General features: G+C 36.3%; 1 protein-coding gene across 1 annotated transcript in view; it reads left to right on the top strand.

Annotated features, from left to right (window-relative positions):
- Positions 1-20,412, top strand: part of CDH7 (cadherin 7) — a 138,434-nt gene that overhangs the window by 77,903 nt on the left and 40,119 nt on the right. The window contains exon 7 of the mRNA XM_047766989.1: positions 15,681-15,934. Coding sequence (XP_047622945.1) covers positions 15,681-15,934 — 254 coding nt within the window. The remainder of the gene's footprint in view (positions 1-15,680; positions 15,935-20,412) is intronic.

The raw sequence follows: 20,412 nt of genomic DNA, 5'->3' as shown, positions 1-20,412 counted from the left end.
TTACCACATTGGGGTAGAACCAGTAGATTCAGAAAGCAAAATAGTCCTTAGTAACAGACTAAGCAGTACAGTTCTGGAAAATTTTAATGATTATTAACATAATAGAATGCCATGTTCATTAAGACAAGATATCTGAAGCCTTGTTATGTAAAAAAAGTAAAATTTAAATAAATCTAGGGTGTTTATAGTGTTTGGATAGTATCTACACAGAAATAAGTAGAGATACAATCCTTTAGTTTTCTTCATGCTAAAAATCTTTGGTGTTAGCAAGTATTAATTACACTTTCCTCCTACCCTCTTTCTTCACAGAGTTCTGAGTAAATAATAGGTATTGGGGTAATTACCTGGTATACATTAGCCTAATTTTTATTTTTATTTCCAAAGCTCCCTCCATCCCCCAGACTCCTTTTTAAAATGATAGGTTTGTATTGTTTCCTAATATGTTCCAGTGCCTAACCAACCCAACACAGCGTTCTTACCAGTATTGAAATAAACAAACATACAAAGTGGCTCCTCCAAGAGTTGATTAAAAATAGTGGAAATGATATATTTACAGTTCAAGCCTAGTGATCAGTGAATATTTTTTCACTTGAAAAAATTGTTTATGGTATTATTAGATTAATCTATTTTTTGGATGAAAAACTATTGTTACTTCATAAATTTTTTTTCATTTTCAAGCAGTTATTTTATTAATTTGTTCAGAAATTCAGTTCACATTTTATGTGCAGTGACTACACCTAGCACTGTACCTTTAGTGTTAGGTATTCATTTTGCATTAATCCAGGGCTGCTTCTGCTTTGAAACCTCAAGTAAGACTCATTCCAACTCCTTACATGGACAGCAAAGAACTATTTTTGGACCTAAGAATCACTTATACTTGTATTTGCCAGATATGTATCCCACTGTTCCTAGTTTTATTCAAAGATCTAGAGTAGTCACTAAGCCACTTTGAATTCCTAGAAGCAACATATATTTTCTTCTAGCACTTTAGACATTCCTCCTGTAAGTCTCTCCTCTGCTCCCATGCCCACTCATTCTTACTCATCTTTCAAGACTGGAAAATTGCTCCTGTTCTTCCTACTTTAAACCAGATAGGTGAAGAAGGGAAGTAAAAGTGCCTATGCAAAGATTTGTTTGCTTTGCACAAGAAGAGTCTGTGTGCAAGTGGCATGTGTGTGTTTCCCTGTAGTGCTGGGAGCTGGTATAGTAAAAATGTATTATCATGTTTGTTTTTTTTTTTTTTAAGTATGTTTGATTTACAGTGTTATCCCAGTTTCTGCTATACAGTATAGTGGCCCAGTCATACATATATATACATTCTTTTTCTCATACCATCTTCCATCATGGTCTGTCCCAAGAGACTGGATATAGTTCCTTGTGCTGTACTTATCCATTGCTTATCCATTCTAAATGCAATAGTTTTGATCTACCAACTCCAAACTCCCTGGGGTTTTTTGGTAGACTTAGCTGTGGCAACAAAGATTTGAGCAAGTGTCACAGAGAGGTAAGGCCCCATCTGCCAGCCAACTGGTCAGTCCCATTTAGTCTCTCAAAGATTTGAACAGGGACTGAGGAAGGAATTGCATAGTGGATGGATAACACTATGGATGTTCCCCAGGTAGACAGCTAAAGGGAGATTTTTCTCAAGGCGATAACCACGTGAGCAAAGATTCAACATATGAAATAGCAGGAAAAGCTTGGAGAATTGGAAGTAGGACAGTTTTACTGGAGTACCTTGTGCAAAAGGGACATTGGTATCAGATGAGGCAATATAAGCGAAAGGGCTCTTTATGCCTCTTTTGCAAGGCTGCTGTTAGTGAATAGAAACATACATGTCCAAGGATATGCAAATAAGAATGGATTACAAATAATAAATATTAAAAAATATTTCATTTGTAGCTATGATCTCTTATTGTGAAGTAGAGATTATATATATATATATATATACACACATATATATATATATTTATCTTTTTGTCTTTTTTTTTTTCTTTTAGGGCTGTACCTTGGCATATGAAAGTTCCTGGGCTCAGGGTTGAATCAGAGCTACAGCTGCCAGCCTATAGCACAGTCACAGCCCTGCTAGATCTGAGTCAAGTCTATGATCTACACCACAGCTCCTTGCAACATTGGCTGGATCCTTAATCTACTGAATGAGGCCGGGAATCAAACCCTCATCCTCATGGATACTAGTCGGAGTCATTTCTGCTGAGCCACAAGGGGAACTCCCAAATTATATTTTCTAATTTCTCTTGAATTCTTATTATTGGAACTGTGATAATTGTAATTCATTCCAAACATTTCACTTCGTTTCAAAGCACTAAATTATGTTTATTTAAATATTTATTTAAAATGTTATCACTCTGTTAGCCATAGTCAAGTAGAACACCTTTTTATGATTATTAAGTTTAGAGCCTTGAAATCTTTTCTAGTTTCTTTTCTTGCCTCTTTTTGATCCTTGCACATCTTGTCTGCATGGGTTTTTTTCCTATTTGCTTTGGCATTACCCTAAAGTTGGTTATCATTGCTTCCCTCCAAAACTGTTTTCGTTTTTCCTGAGCTCATGACCTGAACTCTTAGCTTATTAATTCTTAAATCCATTCTTTAAAAAAAAATTGCTGCTGAAAAATGCAACATCATTTTATTTTTATTATTCCAACTAGTTTGAAAAGAAACTATCTTATACTAAGGTATTAAGACAGAGTGAGACAACAAAATGAAAGGCTGTGGCAAAATTATCATTAATGAGGTTATAGATTTCTAAATTCTAAAAGAATCCATTGAAGAATTATTAGTATTAATAAGGGCTTTCAGTAATGCGAGCTACAAAAGTAAATTAAAAATCAGTAGCTTTGGTATAGCCCATGATAATGGGGGTACATACGAGCTCTTGTCTTTAATCCAGCCTTACAGCTTCCACCCTCTAAGAATCGTGTATGGAATATCCATTCCTCCATCTTAAAGCAAGGTAGTCTGCTGACCTCACAAAGGCAAGGTGTACTCCTAAATTCGTATACTTTTCTATCAGTATCTTTTATTTTTTTTTCATTTTAGGGCCTTATGGTCCTTCTTAGGGCCTTTCTTTTTACAGCGTATGGAAGTTCCAAGGCTAGGGGTCGAATCAGAGCTGCAGCTGCCGGCCTACAACACAGGCATAGCAATGCCAGATCCAAGCCACGTCTGCGACCTACACTGCAGCTCACGGCAACGCCGGATCTTTAACCCACTGGGCGAGGCTAGGGATTGAACCCATGTCCTCAAAAGATACTAGCTGGGTTTGTTACTTCCGAGCCACAGGGGGAACTCCTCCAACAGTATCTTAATTCTCAATTTCTGAAGAATATCTTTGTTTACATTTTTTAAGCAAATGTCTATTGTGAGTGGTTTTCTCAGAATGAAGAAAGTCTTAAGATTTTTCTGGTTCTCTCTGTCAAGAACTAACAACTGCTTATGGCCTTCAAGGACAGGATTTTGATTGTCAGTTCTCCTTATCAAGATTTCAATAAAATGGGAGCTTATATTCTATTACAGGTAAGACATTTACAGACAGCCCTCAGAGCGAATGGAGTCTGAGGAAAAAAAAATATGTGAGTTGCATAAATTCAGTATTCTTTCCATGACCAGGTGATAGTGGAATCATCTGTGAATTCTGGAATGATTTTCTGGGTTTGAGTCACAAGAGCATTCCTATAAACCAAGAAGTTCTGAAAGAAGACAAATGATGCCTTCCTCCATTGCTCTCAGAATATGTTTAAATTTTTACTGAAATAAACGAGAATTCTATGGGCAGTCCATAAAAATGAACCATTGGTTGATAAATTTTCCAGTCTTTCTTAACTATAGAAAAACATTTACAACCAGACACTGCTAAGATGTTGATGAGATTTTTGTTAAAGACATAAATGTGTTTTTTCTGATGATTCTGTGTGTCTCAAAATATCCCTTCACATTTGGATGATAGAGTTCCAGTCCTTTTTTTGAGAGTAGGTTATTTTGTACCTGTGAGCCATGCTTGCTAATTATCTGAACTTATTTTTTCTCTATAGTATAATAAAACTTAAGTCCATTGCCTTTTATAAATAATGCACTGTCATGGTTATAATGAGATTTATTCAAGTTTGAGCAAATTATTACCACATTTTGAAGCACCTACATATACTGTATTTTGTATAGGATGAACTTAGGAGCAAGGAGAGAACAACAGCAAAACAATCTTTTTCTAAAACGTGTTAGAAAAAGAAAAATAAGAACAGAATTGTACAAGTTTATCTTCAGTTATGCTATTATTGCTGTTATGTCTAATACAGAAAATGTTTATTAGTATGACCAAATATGCAGAATCCACAAGGCTGAAGATTTATATAGGTGTTACCATAGAACTATTTTTTCATAACTTAATTATCCTCTATACAATAAGAATAGTCATGATTAGGAGTTTTCTGGTGGCTCAGTGGGTTAAAGACCTGGTGTTTTCACTGCTGTAGCTCTGATTAATGCTGTGGTGTGGGTTTAATCCCTGGCCCAGGGACTTCCTCATGCCATAGTTGTGGTCCCCCCAAAATGATAGATATGATTATATAGTTTAAGGTTTTTATAAATTTTTTTGGCTGCACCTGTGGCCTGTGGAAGTTCTCAGGCCAGGAATTGAACCTGCGCCTTAGCAGCTTCTTAACTGCAGGGACAATGTCAGATCCTTAACCCACTGTGCCACAGCAGGAACTCCTTGAGCATGTTTAAATTGATAACAGAACTAAGTGTTAAACAGTTAAAGCAAAGTACAGTCTATCTCTGTGGCCATCGATGAATGATTTGATGATAATCTTTATACAGAGTGACATAGGGTTTTAAAATCCACAAAGCGTAAATGTAAGTAGTATTCCACGTGAGTGAAGACTCTGTCTTTCCACCTAGAAATCTTCTGTTTACATTGTCCCGTTATAATTTACAATATAGGAACTTTACTCTTTTATTTTTCCTTTGAGATATGGCAGTCTTACATCTAATGTACTTCGATTTTCGATATAAGCCCTCAGTTGAAATTAAATACTGAATTCTCACCCTTATAAAATACATTACTACTAGAGTTACAGTAGAGTCAAAAATGAGTATTTTCAAAATGCATTTCCTACGAAGGGTGAGCACTCAGGCTCTGGCATGTGGGTAACTTGTATGGTGGCTCACATCAGTGTATTGTCAGATAACATTTAAGCTACTTCAGGCCCATTCTGCTATGCTGTCTTCATGATCACCTCCTATTCATACCCTAAAAAAGCTGAATGGCGTGAAAATCATGAAATAACAGAGCATTCCTGCGGAGGTACTGACAATGTGGCTAGCCTCCATTCCCTGAGGAGGAGGAGGTGTTAGAACACCATGTCCTTTCAACCTTCCACTAGACGACACAGATTTCTGAGCCCTGGGTATACTGTCTTGTTATTGAGATGTGTTTTTTGTCTATTGCTTTCAATAATGAGGGGCTAATTCCCAGAGTCAAGTATGTATTTCGGTGTTTCATAAATGCTGCTGATGTGTGGTGGAAGAAAATGAAACCAGCAGTCTTTCCAATTTATTTTTCTTCTTTTCATTACATTTTCCTTTGAAAGATGTTATTCAATTAATCCTGCTGCTGTAGACGCATATTTCTCAAAATGGAGCAGAGATATTTGTCTGTGAAAAAGCATGTATTTTGGATTTCAGTGTTAAAGGCTGGATGTGATAAGATTAATACAGTAACTCTAATGAACTGCTAAGTTCCAATTTGTTCAACTCATTGTTGTGTATATATGTATAGGTAGATCCTAACATCATTTCAATCATTACATGTGTACATGTATATAGACAGTCATCTGCTTATTAAGGTATAAATTTACCTATTTTTGAATAGTCAAGATTAGAGATGAATTTCAAGTCTTAAGAAATCACTCTTTGAAGAAAGTTGATAGTATTGTAAATGTCAACACATGATAGACTTGATCAAAGAGACTGAGGCCCTGTTCCTTAGGAGTATTTTCTGTTTTCTTTGATTTTGGCAGTTATTAGAGCAATGTTCTCAAATATGTGTATGTCAAAGACACTTTCTAGTGAGCCTTTCATGAATTTTTTTTTTGCTTAGTACAAGTCACAGATAATACACAATTTTCCCTACTTCTGTTTTGTTCCATGGTATGTTATTTCCTAGATTCATTTCAATAGGTAGCATTCCAAGAAAGATATATTTAAGAAATAGATAAGAAATGATTTAGTGGTTATATAATGAAAGTGGGAGAGAAAATTTCAGGATGAAACTAATGTTTCTGGTAGGAGTAGCTAGAGGAAAAATGCTCTTTCTTCAGAATGAGAGTGTGGAGGTGATTAAAATGGTTTGGAATATATTACATTTGTGTTAAAAAGGTCATGAATAAGGACTTGTAGCTCGCAGGAGAGGTCTAGAGTACAAACGTAGGTTTGGGAGTTGTAGCATATGCTTAGCAATAAAGGGGCGATTGAGAATATCATAAAGCCCGTGTATAAAATGAAGGAAAGAATGTGTTAGACATCACTCGGTGAAACTGACAAAGTTAAGTTAACTGACAAAGTTAAGTTAGCAGAACAGAGAAAGATTCAGAAAATTTATGTATTCTTCTAGCATTAAGATATTTCAAGAGAATTTAAAAAAAGTTGATCAACAAAACAAATTCGTATTTATATTTAGATTAGTAAAGGGAATTTCATATATTATCAGTAGAGGGAAGGGATTGATGGATCAGTGAGCATTCCACTGGGAACAGACCTCAGTTTCTCTCTCCCTTGAATCTTACTGCTATGGACTGCTTGTTTTCTGGATCAGTTTTAACAGGGTTCATCTCACTTTCTTCCTTGGTCATTATCCTGGGATTAAACTACTATTCTTTTTTTAGATTATCTGAATCATAATTCCAATTCATTCTGATTTTTTTGTTTTTTTTTTTTTTTTTTTTTTTTAGTCTGTGGGAACAAAGACACTGAGTTACATTATCTGTGATTGTGAGCAAGAAAGCAACCTCTCCTTGACTCAGTTTCCAGATTTGTCCCAAAAGACCTGTTGAAAGCTATATCATCTTATATAATGTTCTATATTATCTTAAATATTGTTGTGAGAAACAATGAGTGTGAGCAGATAAGAAGTTAATATTGTAACACTCTTAGAACAGTAACCTGCACATGGTAAGGGCTGTATAAATGTGTAATGTTCTTGGGAAATATGTTTAGCTGTTTATGGTACTGTCTCTTTGTATACAAGTGCAATGAGCAATTTGAAATGTATACGCATTTAGTTGATGGTGGAGATACATTAGAACACCTGTTTGCCTTTTTTTTTTTTTTGTATTCAGTGATCTTTCTATCTAGGTTAAAATGTTAATGTAAGTACTCAGGGAAATCAGAGGATTACTTGTGGAACTAGATAATGGAAATAACAACTCCTGATATTTATATTCTTTTTATTCCTATTGTCTTGACATAATTTAATGTCTTAGACTTAAACATTTCTTTGTTTATATCTACAGTACCTTTCTCAGGGTCTTAATTTATCTATGGAGCACCAGATACTTTTTCTGTAGTGGAAATAACCTGTTTACAAATGTGACTAGTTGTATTTGTATCAAGCAGCTGAAAAGCAGCTGGGTTAAAGTATGATTTTTTTGAAAGTTAAAATAATGACTCATAAAAATATAAAATGGACATGGAGAAACACATTTATTTTTTTTTCTGCTTATTCTAAATTTGCTTTTACTTATTTTGCTATTTTTTCAAAAAACTTGTCCTTAGATTTTTTTTTTTCTTTCTTCATCAGCAAACAGTCAGTTTCTATTATAGTCAAGACAGTTGTTACCTGCTGGAGATATCTAAGATTTTACATTTGGCTTCTATCATAGCTATCAAAATCTAGCACAGATTTGAGAGGGTCACTCCCTTGTAGAGGACCCCCATCACTGGTACAGTTTCAGAGTTCTTCTCCCCCTGAATTCCTAAACTTTTATGAGGGCATCAACATGGGCCATTTTATAAATATATATCCCCCCACACACATATATATAAAGTTAAATATATAATATATATAACTAAATAGATATACATATAAAAAACTAAATATATATAAGACTATTTGGAACATACTTTACCCTTGCTTTCTTCTCTGTAAAAAACATAACTTATTGTTGAAATCTGGACATAGGTTTTAAAATATGTGAAAGCTGCATGTAGCTGATAAAATCACTTGCAGCTGCCAAAGCAATGACATCACTGGACAAAGTTAAACAGGTAAGGTAGACTTCAAGGGTATTGCAGTTCGAAGAGATAGATCAGAATTCAGTCTAAACTCAACTCAGCTGAAACAAAGGCCTGGAGAATTTTTAAGAATTGGAATGTGTGTGTGTAATGGGTGTGTAGATCATACTGTGTTTGCTTTACCCAAAAGAAAAGTAAATTTTCCTATACTTTCATGAAAGCAGGTAGTTTTGGAACTTGGAACAAGACTCCTGCTGAAGGTTGGCTTTAAGAAAAGAGAGGGAAGGGGCCTAGTGTCAGGAAGAAGCCTGTGTACATTCAGTCCAGCTGAGGGGCCATGAACCCCCTCTTGGGCACAGCCCAGGGAATGGAGAAAATAAAGCAGCAGTGCAACTGTGCACAGTTTGCATTTTGCTTTTGGAAAGTACTTAGGCAATCATTTTAGAACTCTTCTCATTGTCTTTAAATGTACAAAGTATTCTTGCTGAGATACCTTTTCCAAAGTTGTGGATTATTTCTAAGGTACTGAGTAGTAGGTTTATTTAGTATAAAATAATCCTAAAGGGAAAGTTATGATTGAGGGTTGTTTTTCCATTGCTGTGGTCTCATTTAAGCCCATTTACTTAGGAAAAATGACATATTGATTTGATCAAGAAGTAGGGAGCGTATTGAAAGCAACAGAGTATATGCTTTGATCCAAAAGACAGCTGGAAGCTCCAGAGAAAGAAGTGCTTTTAAAGATGTTGATGGTCTCAGTGCTTTTATACAGAATCAGCATTAAGCACAAGACAGTAAATATGTAGACATGCACATGTGCATACACACACACACTCTAAACAGATCTGATGGTACCATGCCATGGCTACAGGAACAGAGTAAAGAATTTCCAGAAGGATGTAACTCGGATCAGTTCCTGAAATTTCAACAACTGCATTGGCCCAAAGTGAAAGATCTAAAAGGAGGTCACTGAGCTGAATGAGAGCATATTTGGCTATAGACCAGAGACCAAGCTATATGGAGAAAGAAAAATGCAGGGCAATGATTTTACTAAATGAATTCAAGATTATAAATTAACTTAAGCTTTACTATTGAGAAAGCTAAAAAAAGACAAGGCGGAACTGATTCCACAGTTTATGATAGTTTGTTTTTTAATTCAACAGATGAATATTATCAGTTGACTTTGCCAAAGACATTGGCCTTAATGTCACGGGGGAAACAGAAGAGAAAGACAAAGTTTTTACTTTCCATTTGACTGCTCATAATCTAGCAGGAAATAGGAGTTCCCATTGTGGCTCAGTGGTAATGAATCCACCTAGTATCCACAAAGATGAAGGTTCAATCCCTGCCCCACTCAGTGGGCTAAGGATCTGGTGTTGCTGTGAGCTGTGGTGTAGGCCACAGACACAGCTTGGATCTAGCGTTGCTGTGGCTGTGGCAGCTGCATCTCTGATTTGACCCCTAGCCTGGGAACTTCCATATACCACAGGTATGGCCTTAAAAAGACCAAAAAAAAAAAAAATAGCAGGAAATAGTGGCGCTAATAATAGTGTTAAAGTAACAGCAAATGTTTATACATTGATAACTCTGTGTCTGTCACCATTCTAGGTGCTTTAAATTTATAAGTAATTTACAGCAAGCCTATTCAGCTGGTGAGGTGAATAAGTCAGGTACCTAAATGTGATGATGTCACATACACAAGGCCCTAACTGATATTGGAGTTTGAAGATCACCTGCTAGTTATAGCAAAAAGGGGATGGGTGGTGGGCAGACCAGTTTAGAATTCACATAGTGCATATGCCCCTAATAAGTACACACATAATCTTGGGCTTTCACTGGAGCTTCCACTTTTTGCTATTTAGTTTCAATAATACCAGCCTTGTCTCTTTTAAAATGCATGTTAAAGATTTATGAAAAACTTTTTTTTGAAGTTAGCTTTCTGTTAAATGTAAAGAAATTTTATTGTTAATTAAGTGAGGGTATTGTGGAATCATGCCTAAAGAAGATGATAGTTGGTCTCCAAAAGATTTCCATAAGAGAAGTGCAGAGTTGCATGAGGAAGAGGGAGTGGTGGGAGATAACAAACTGGAAGGGACAAAATGTTTATAGTGACTAGTTCATTTTAGTTGTAGTAAAAGGGGTGAAAGGAAGTGGGGTGAAAGCTTATTATCGGGGGCCCCTTAGACCAGGGATTGGCAAACTTCTGCCTGCCTGTTTCCATACAGCTCAAGAGCTAAGGATAGTTTCACATTTTTAAATGATGGAAAAATAATCAGAAGAAAAAGGATGTTGAGTGATCCCTGAAAAGTCATCTGGAATTCAAATTTCAGTGCCTTTTATAGGCACTGCCCATGAAGCCTATGGGCACATGGCCAGGCTGGTTCATTTACATGTGGCAGAAAACATAGGGCCTGCAAACCCTAATTATTTACAGTTTTCTCTTGACAGGAAAAGGTTGCCGACCACTGTCTTATTTATAATGCTCACATTTTTAATCCTGAACTTCATCATCCTTTTGTGGCAGTGAATTTGAGCCACCCTATTTGATAGTTTTGGAAAGGATATGTCCAAGAAGCCGCTTTATTTCTCTTTCAATGTCTCTGACATAGATGTCCCTTGCCAGATGAAAAAGCAGCTTCTCTGTGGTGTCACTGGTATGGGTCTGAGTGACTTGAATTTGATTCCAGGTCCTTAAGAATCCTGCATGTTTCTTGATCTTGTGGGCTACAGCTTGAACAGTGTTTTGGTCAAATTTCCAAATATATCTAGACTCCAGGGATATATAGTTTCAAGTACTGAGTAGAATCTGTTTAAACATTACCTTTATCTCCTTCCCTTTCCTTCTTTGTCTTCCCCAGTTGTTACTTTAACTTTTTTCCCCCAAGTGTAACCTTGCTCATTAAATCTAATAGTTATGAAATCTACTGCTTATGTAAAAATCAATAAGAGAAGTAGGAATTAAGCTTTTATTGCAAAAGCTTTTTCTTCAGTTTGCTTAACAGTCCTATCCATCACACCACACCCCTCTTTGAAAACTAGTCTGGTTTATTCTGACTTGCTTTGAAAATCAACTTGTGTGGTGAGCCCTTCTGTCTGGAATCTTGATTCATAGCTTTTCATATGAATTCTTTTATTGCTCTATTTTCATAATAGCTTTTAGGCGACCAATCATCACGCATGGTACTGTGTTTCTTTATGATTTGGCAGCATCCAGATGTCTTTACCGCATGTCGTTGCCTTTTAGACACATTTAAAGAAACAAGTTGCTATAAAATAATTGCATTCATTTGTGCAGTAAATGTTAAATTATTCTTTCATAAGTCAGTCAAACTTTAACTTGAATACAGAAAGACTTGCTGTCCCTTTTGGTAAACCTAAATGAATATCTTAAAAGTTGTTGTGGTTTTGAATCTATTGAAAAGGATTGGTACTATGGAAAACAGTATGAATATTTCTTTAAAAAAAACAACAACAAAAATAGAGTTATCACATGATCTAGAGATACCATCCCTGGACATATATCCAGAAAAAACTCTAATTCAAAAAGATACATACAGGGAGTTTCTGTTGTGACTCAGTGGGTTAAGAAACCAACATAATGTCCATGAGGATGCAAGTTCGATCCCTGGCCTTGCTCAGCGGGTTAAGGATCCAGCACTGCCACAAACTGTGGGCATAGGCCACAGACAAGGCTCAGATCTACACTGTGGTGTAGGCCAGCAGCTGCAGCTCCGATTCAAACCCTAGCCTGAGAACTTCCACATGCTGCTGATGTGGCCATAGGAAAAAAAGTGTATACATCCCTATGTTCACAGCAGCACTATTCACAATAGCCAAGACATGGAAGCAACCTTAATGTCCATCAACAGATGAATGGATAAAAAAGATGTGGTGTGTGTATACCATAGAGTATTACTCAGCCGTAAAAAAGAATTAAATGATGCCATTTGCAGCAACATGGCTGGACCTAGATCTTATGATAAGTAAGTCAGAGAAAGATAAATGCCATATGTTTTCACTTTCTGTGGAATCTAAAATATGATACAAATAAACTAATATGCAAAACAGAAATAGACTCCCCTGTGAGGGAAGGGGATGGGAGAGGGATAAATAAGAGTCTGGGATTAACAGATACACACAACTATATATAATAGATAACCAACAAGGACCTACCATATAGCACAGGGAACTATACTCAAAATTTTGTAAACTATAGTGGAAAAGAATCCAAAAAAAAAAAAGAGTATATACCTGACAGAGTCACTTTGCTGTACACCTGAACCTAACACAGCATTTTTAAATCAACTACAATAAAACAAAAAAAAAAAAAATCCAGGAGTTCCCGTTGTGGCGTACCGGAAATGAATCCAACTAGTAACCATGAGGTTGCAGGTTTGATCTCTGGCCTCACTCAGTGGGTTAAGGATCTAGTGTTGCTGTGAGGTGGGGTGTAGGTTGCTGACACAGCTGGGATCCTGTATGGCTGTGGGTGTGGCTGTGACTGGCAGCTGTAGTTCAGATTTTTTTTTTTTTTTTTTTTGGTCTTTCTGCTATTTCTTGGGCCACTCCCGCGGCATATGGAGGTTCCCAGGCTAGGGGTCGAATCCGAGCTGTAGCCACTGGCCTATGCCAGAGCCACAACAATGCAGGATCCGAGCTGCGTCTGCAACCTACACCACAGCTCACGGCAATGCCGGATCGTTAACCCACTGAGCAAGGCCAGGGATCAAATGCACAACCTCATGGTTCCTAGTCGGATTCGTTAACCACTGCGCCACGACGGGAACTCCTGTAGTTCAGATTTGATTTGACCCCTGGCCTGGGAACTTCCATATGCCATGGATGCGACCCTAAAAAAGGCAAAAAAATAAAAATAAAAATAAAGGAAGAGGAGATGGTAAACAGTATTTTTAAAAACACATTTGTACATAGACACATTATATAAAAATACAATTTTTCTCTTAATTTGTCCATTTTATAACTGATATAAGAACAAACTGGGTAGGTTCATATCCAAGCAAGGTATGGTGCTTTGTTTTATTTTTAGCAGAACCCATATTAAATATCAGATTACATCCACAGGCCCAAGAAAATTTTAATGAGGTCAAGTTTTTTATTTTTTTTAATTTTTTTCCAAGTTTCTTACAAGAGAATTTGCATGAGAATTACCTGAAGAGCCTTTTAAAAATACATATGCCTGTGACTCATCCTGGGTCTGTTGAATCAAAATCTTCTTGGAAAGGGCCATGGATGTGTTAGAAAGTTCCCCTGAGTGGTTCTGATTCTCACTTTTGGTTGAGAACCATTAGGTTAGAAATATTTTTAGATAATAGACAAAAAAAAAAAAGCCTCATGAAAATATCACTGAATTTGTTAGCAAGGTGCTTTTTATGGCACTGTATACCATGTGCCCCAACATTTTCATGTGAACCTCAGAAAAGAATTAAAACTTGGTTTTCCCATAGCAATTATAATTTCCATAGAAATTATATATTTAGTTCCATGGGAGTTTTTTTGTAATCAAGAAAAACAGTATACCTGGCTATTTCTTCTGCCACCTCCTAGCTCAGCCATATAGATTCTCTAGAGCAATGGTATAGTTCAGTTTCAAGGCTCTTGAGGCCTGGATATCTGCATTCTAGCTTTTTCTAATCCGTTAAGAGTTTATTGAGACTTTTCCATGTGCCAAATTCAAAATAGGCACTGAGAATGCTAGTACTGAACCAGTCTGGAGCTTATAGTCTAGTAGATGAGACAGATGATACACAGAGAAACATTTCAATAAATGCTCTCTGGCTTAGATATTATAAAACAATAAATTATGAGTATTTATGTATTTTTCATATATATAAAAAGATGGGCCCTGGAATCTCTCTATGAAATATTTGTGTGTAGTATATATTTTTATATTTCATGGATTATGTTATGTATACACACACTCACACACACACACACACATATATAGTGTTTATGTAACTCCATTGCTTTATTTTAATCAGCATCACATCCTGGCATAATTTGGAATGTATGTGTACCTACCTGTGTGCGCACACATATGGCTGTACTCATAAGGGATGAATTTAGATTACAGTGCTCAACATTTTATGTTTTAATTCATTTACATTTTACATTTTAGTTGATTCTTCATATTGCTTTTTATTAAGTAACAAAAATGATAAGTAAATTATGCTTTTATTTGAGAGTATTTCTGCCCATTACTTTCTAAAATTTGTTTTTATTTCATTGAATGTGAAGAATATTTTGGGACAGTTTTCAGGGATGAGATTGAGACGGAAAGTCACAACAAGCTGGGACACTCTGTACCCCTTGAAGAAGGAGAAGAGTGTTACCATCACGCTTCTCCTTCTTCATATATAACTTCCATATATGTTGGGCATGTAATTCTTTTTTTTATTGATGGTGCTTCAGTAGTACATTTATTTGCCCTTACAAATGTTTTTAAGCTACCATATGGTTTGACTTGGGTCACTATTTATGAGAAAAGTGTTAGCATCTTAATCCTGTTGGAAAGTTGCAGAATTGAGATTCTGGAATATCACTATCAACCATCTAATAGACATAGACAGTGTATACTGATGACAGATTATTGAAGGGAGAAACAGTGGGCGCTTCATCAAGAAGAATTAGGAGTTCCCCGTCATGGCTCAGTGGTTAACAAACCCAACCAGTATCCACAAGAATGTGAGTTCAATCCCTGGCCTCGCTTAGGGGGTTAAGGATCTGGTGTTGCCGTGAGCTGTGATGTAGGTCGTAGGTGCAGCTCAGATCTGGCGTTTCTGTGTCTGTGGCGTAGGCAGCAGCTACAGCTCTGAATCGACTCCTAGCCTGGGAACCTCCATATGCCGTAGGTGAGGCCTTAGACCAAAAAAAAAAAAAAAAAAAGGAAGAGGAATCAGCTGTGTCTTCAGGTTGTACAAGCTCAATAAACACCCTCTTCTGTGCAGCTGCATCTGGAACACTTGAAAGTTTAGGATTATAAGAGAGTCCCCCAAAGAAATGAAAATGACCTTTTAAATGAGAAATTTAGCAGAAAGTTAAATTTTTCTTTCTTTTCAATGTGCAACCCTGGATGGTACAGTTAAATGACATGGTTGAAAAATACTACCTTGATATCCCTGTTGGAAAAGATTATTGAATCATATCAGTTGTCATTCACATAATATTCTAAAGACCTGCACTTGCCCATGCATGGTAAAGCAGCAGAGCGGATTTAAACAAGCTCAAAAGTGCTTATAATTCCTGTGAGCCAGAAAACAGCAAGGATTCTGATTGGCATTGTTATTTATTATTTTTGAATGCTGATGGTGCATTTTCATGGCTGAGTCCATACTTCGCTTATTGACATTCATAAATGAAAAGGCTCTGCTTTGCTGAGTATTTAATTGGTAATTTAATTTTCCTAATAACTCTCTTTATAGGACTTGGATTTTGAAGCCAAAACAAGTTATACCCTACGGATAGAAGCTGCAAACAAAGATGCTGACCCTCGCTTTCTAAGCTTGGGACCATTCAGTGACACAACCACCGTGAAGATAATCGTGGAAGATGTGGATGAGCCCCCCGTGTTTTCCTCACCCTTGTACCCCATGGAGGTGTCAGAAGCTACCCAGGTTGGGAATATCATTGGTACTGTAGCAGCTCATGACCCAGATTCTTCCAACAGCCCTGTGAGGTAAAAGCTCATTGCTCTCCTTTTCTGTCACTTTGCAATCATGTGACTTTATTCACAACTCCTGTCTCTACATGATGATGCTTTTGGTTCACAGCAAATAAAAATCCATTTTGTGTATGTATTGAGCCATAGCAGTGGAAGTTAAACAGGATCAGAATAGTTCAACAGTTTACTAATTCAAAAATGTGTTGCCTGATTATCCAAGGCCGATATTATGGGGCAATATTTTTAGGCATCCGTTATCATCCACAAGCATAGTTGATGTTCCTCAACAACCACTTAGCCTTAGCTCTTTCAAAACAAATTGTTCAAAGATAGTGATGCATGTTCTTGTTGTAGGATAAAATGCATATGTTAAGAAATTAATTTTATAAGCAATTTAAATGGATTACTCTTTTAATAAACCTTTTTTTTTTTTATATTGGCCTGTGTGGATAGTACATGTTTGTTGGTTTATTAATCCTACTTATAAAAAATTGGAGTTCCTCCTGTGGCACAATGGGGTTGGTAGTGTCTTGGGAGCGCCAGGCTGTAAGTTTGATCCCTGGCTTGGTGCAGTGGTTTAAGGATCTGCCGATGCCGCAGCTGTGGCTTAGGTCACGACTACAGCTTGGATCTGATCCCTGGCCTGGGAACTCCATATGCCACAGGGTGGCCAAAAAGAAAAAAAAAAAAGAGGAAACAAAAAAACTAAAAATAATACTTATCAATATATAAGGACTATTTAAGAATATCCTTTGAATAGTCCTATATAAAGAATAGACATATTGTTACAACAAGCTGTTTAGGACTAACAGAGTGATGATAGGTAAGTATTTCAAAATAGCATAACATTGCAGTTCACAGTTTTTAGCTATAATTTACAATCTGAGATCCACATACATGTTTTTGTGTGTGAACATATGATAAAGCATGTCTTTTTAAGTAAATATTTAGCAATATTTAGATGAGTTTATAGAATATACTAGAAATTACATTGTATTTCATGTCTTAATTTGAGTTCCTAAGTAGCACTTTTCAATGTCATGGTTTAGATTTTGATTACAAACTCTTTAATAAAGTACAGAAATTGGTGATAATTTTATATTGACATGTGTTCCACTTATATGTTAACCACAGATTTAACTGTTAGATTTAATAGATATTTAGTAATGCTAAGTGCTTTTTGCTAATTTCTGAAGTAAGTTTGGGCATTGGCTACAAAGTGTCATGAAAAATATCTATGTATTAGACAGTGATTTTTATTGAAGAAGACCTCATAATCTTTGTCTTCCTAAAATAATAAGCTGATTTAGGCATATACACACTTATATATAATATTTATATATTATATAAATAAATTATACCCACTTAATATTAAATATATATTAATTATATATGAATAATTAGCATATGTGTGTATGTAATTAGTGCTCTTTCCTTCTCTTTTGCTTGACATTAGTATCATAGCCTAGTAAAGAATTGGTATAAAATAATTATTTCAAAAATGAAGTCATACTCATTGCTTCTCTGCTTATACAAAAATTCAGGCCTTATGGATGGCTATAAATATTTTTTTAATGCAGTGATTATACCCTATTACTAAGAATACAGTCTTCTGTGCACTGGAATATTTGTGAGTCACAGATGAGATTAAGTCTTCCCCTCCTCCCTGTTAGAGTCCAGCCTTCCTTGTCAAATAGCTCTCCGACCTAAGTCCAGCTCCAGCCACCAAGTCTTACTGATAGACACACACTTGAGTTTGTGTTTTGTTATAGCATCGCAATTTGGCTACATACTCGTCTCCTTCCCCCATGAACAACCACCATAGTACAACTGTAGTCAGAGATCAGCTGCTTAGGATATTCTGTCACTTATTTTCCAATAGATAGAAAATATCAGTCATTTAATGCAAATATGTATTTGTATTGGGCACTCAAGTAACTATCAAAATGTAAGCCTTCCAACAGATGCCAATAAGTGAGTCGATTGCCCAGTCTGCTGAGGTCCTAGGAAAGTGAATCTCCAGATTGAGTTGGAAGCTGAAGACTTGTAATTGTGAGCTTTGGCCTTCTGCACCTTTAGGAATATTATGGTTCTTAGGGGAATGGAAAAGTAGTATTTGTTTAAAATTAGCCCAGTAGTATTAGAGTTGTAAAAGAGAATGGGAAGGTGGATAATTAGTATTTAAATTCATTGACTTTCTTTTTAGTTTATTTAAATCTAGCATATGCCATTTACATTTGGAATATTTACTGATATATGGGGCAAGAGATTAGAATTCTAGAAAGAAATGCAATTACTTGCCTCTGGCAAAGTAAATTGAGATTTCCTTCCCAAACAATCCAGGCCTTGTCCAACATTTTTTCTTTACCTACTTCACTAAAGTACCAACTAAAAGCTCTGTGCATCTGGCTTTTCCTTTAAAGAAGATAAGGGCATCTGCATTACTGTAGGAGCTTTATCCTTTTGACTGTTTAGATATAGGAACAGTAGGTTGAGACATTAAATGAACCTGGAGCCCTGTGTTTGGCCAGAGTATTAACACCTTTGTGAAATGTGATGTCTTTGTTACAGCTCACCCACCATCCAGAGAACTTACCTGGCCCACCTTTTCATGGAGATCTTGCCCTCCTCTTTTCCGATATGAAAATGAGAAGCCAGAGCTGGAAATTAGGTGATACTTGAGATTACTTAGGTGGAAAAAAAAAAACAGACTTTTTGAAAGCAGAAGTAGATAATTGAGGGCCAGCATATTTCCAGATTTCTATTTTTTATGTTGCTTCATAGTAGTTGCTTATGATTTCATGTAAATTTTGGCCCCAGCTACCAATTATTAGCCTTTATCTATTGAACTTGGAAGGGCAGGTTGTGTTCCTCTGATTCTGATCATCTTTCTGAATGGTAGAAACTTCACATCTGTGTTTCTCATCAGTAAGATGCTAAAAACTCTAAGAACAGCCTGGAGTCTAGAAAGCTGTTAATTCCTCATGTCAGCATCCATAGACTGATCAATGACTCTGTGTACAATGATTAAGAACCTGTTTTGTGCACGACACTGGAGAAAGTACTGACAGGAAAAACAAAAGATGAATAAAACATTTCCTCTGACCTCAGGGAACTTATAATATGGGTGAAGAAATAAGATTCCATAAAAGTTATACAGTACAATGTGGAAAAGTGCCAGAGCTGTCACATGGCACATTGTGAGTTAAATGCTAATCACTGCAAGTTCAAAGGACAGGAGAACTTGTTTGAAGGAGGAATAGCAGAAACCGGGCTCTGAGGGATGGCAGGATTTGGACAAGCCAAAAAAATTATGTAAGATCTGTTGATGTTTTATGTAGTTAAATCCTCAGAGTCTAGTGCTACATTATGAAATCATCAAATGTGTTTCTCTTGGCAGCACAGCAAGCCCAAAGACCCTATGCCTAAAATAACCCCTGAATTAAAACATGGTATTATCGAAGATAAGATCAGATGTGAAGAAGGGTGATTAAAAAGTAAGGGAGATCAGTTTCATCGTTTCTAACAATCTAAATCCAGAACCAAAGTCATATTTATGTTCAAGGATACAAGGATGATAATGATATTTACCTGTAGGCTCTTTTGGCATTCCCAGTACAGTGTGTCCTCAGATAAAAAGTGATAAAATAGTATCGGATGTTACATTATGTAGTGTGACTACTCTCTGAGTACGTGTGGGGTGTTTGAATAATTCAGTGTGTATTTTTAAGTAGTGTGTATACATGCATATATTTGTACATACTTTAAATTATTTGTGAATATCTCACAGAACTGAAGGGAAAGTTGAATAGCCAGTGTTCAGAAAAAAGAGGAGGAAGCTTTCTTTATAAATAGGAGTAGCAAGAATGAGCAGACACTTCTCTGCTGAATGTGACAGTGGATGAACCACTGGCCAACTCTTTTTTTTCCCTCATGGCTCTCTGTTTAAGGTCTACATTTCTTGGAGAGTTTTTTTGGGCCTGTCTTAGGACATGTGCCTGGGCATCTTCATTGTGGGTTTAATCAAGATTGCATGAGATTTGGAAGGATGAAATCCCCACAGGAAAATTGAGTTGCTATTATCAGAAGAAGGGGAGGCTGCAAACAGTGGCATCACTAATTACCATGCTCAATGGTTTATTTTGAAGTAATTTATTTCTCATTAAAGCCCTATAAGGCAAGATTAACATTCCTTTGTTATAAATAAACATGCCCCCAGTCACACAGTTAGAAAATGTGGTTCCAGGATTTTAGCAAGTTCTGTATCAAAACTGCTTGCAGCAGAACACACATACATACACACAAATGCATGCATGCATGCTCATTCACACATGCATGTATTTCTTAAGAGATTAAGGTTTCAGCTAATTCTATTGATCAGATTTGTCGATGCCTATTTAGTTTGTTATTTTTGCTGTTTGGGGAGTGACACTGATAAATTTGTGTTAATCTAGCCCACTCACCTGCATATTCTCTTTGTGAAGAGAGACCTG

This window comes from Phacochoerus africanus, chromosome 2, assembly GCF_016906955.1.
Source record: "Phacochoerus africanus isolate WHEZ1 chromosome 2, ROS_Pafr_v1, whole genome shotgun sequence".
In the NCBI taxonomy this organism is placed as follows: domain Eukaryota; kingdom Metazoa; phylum Chordata; class Mammalia; order Artiodactyla; family Suidae; genus Phacochoerus; species Phacochoerus africanus.
This window is presented reverse-complemented; position numbering and strand designations above follow the sequence as displayed.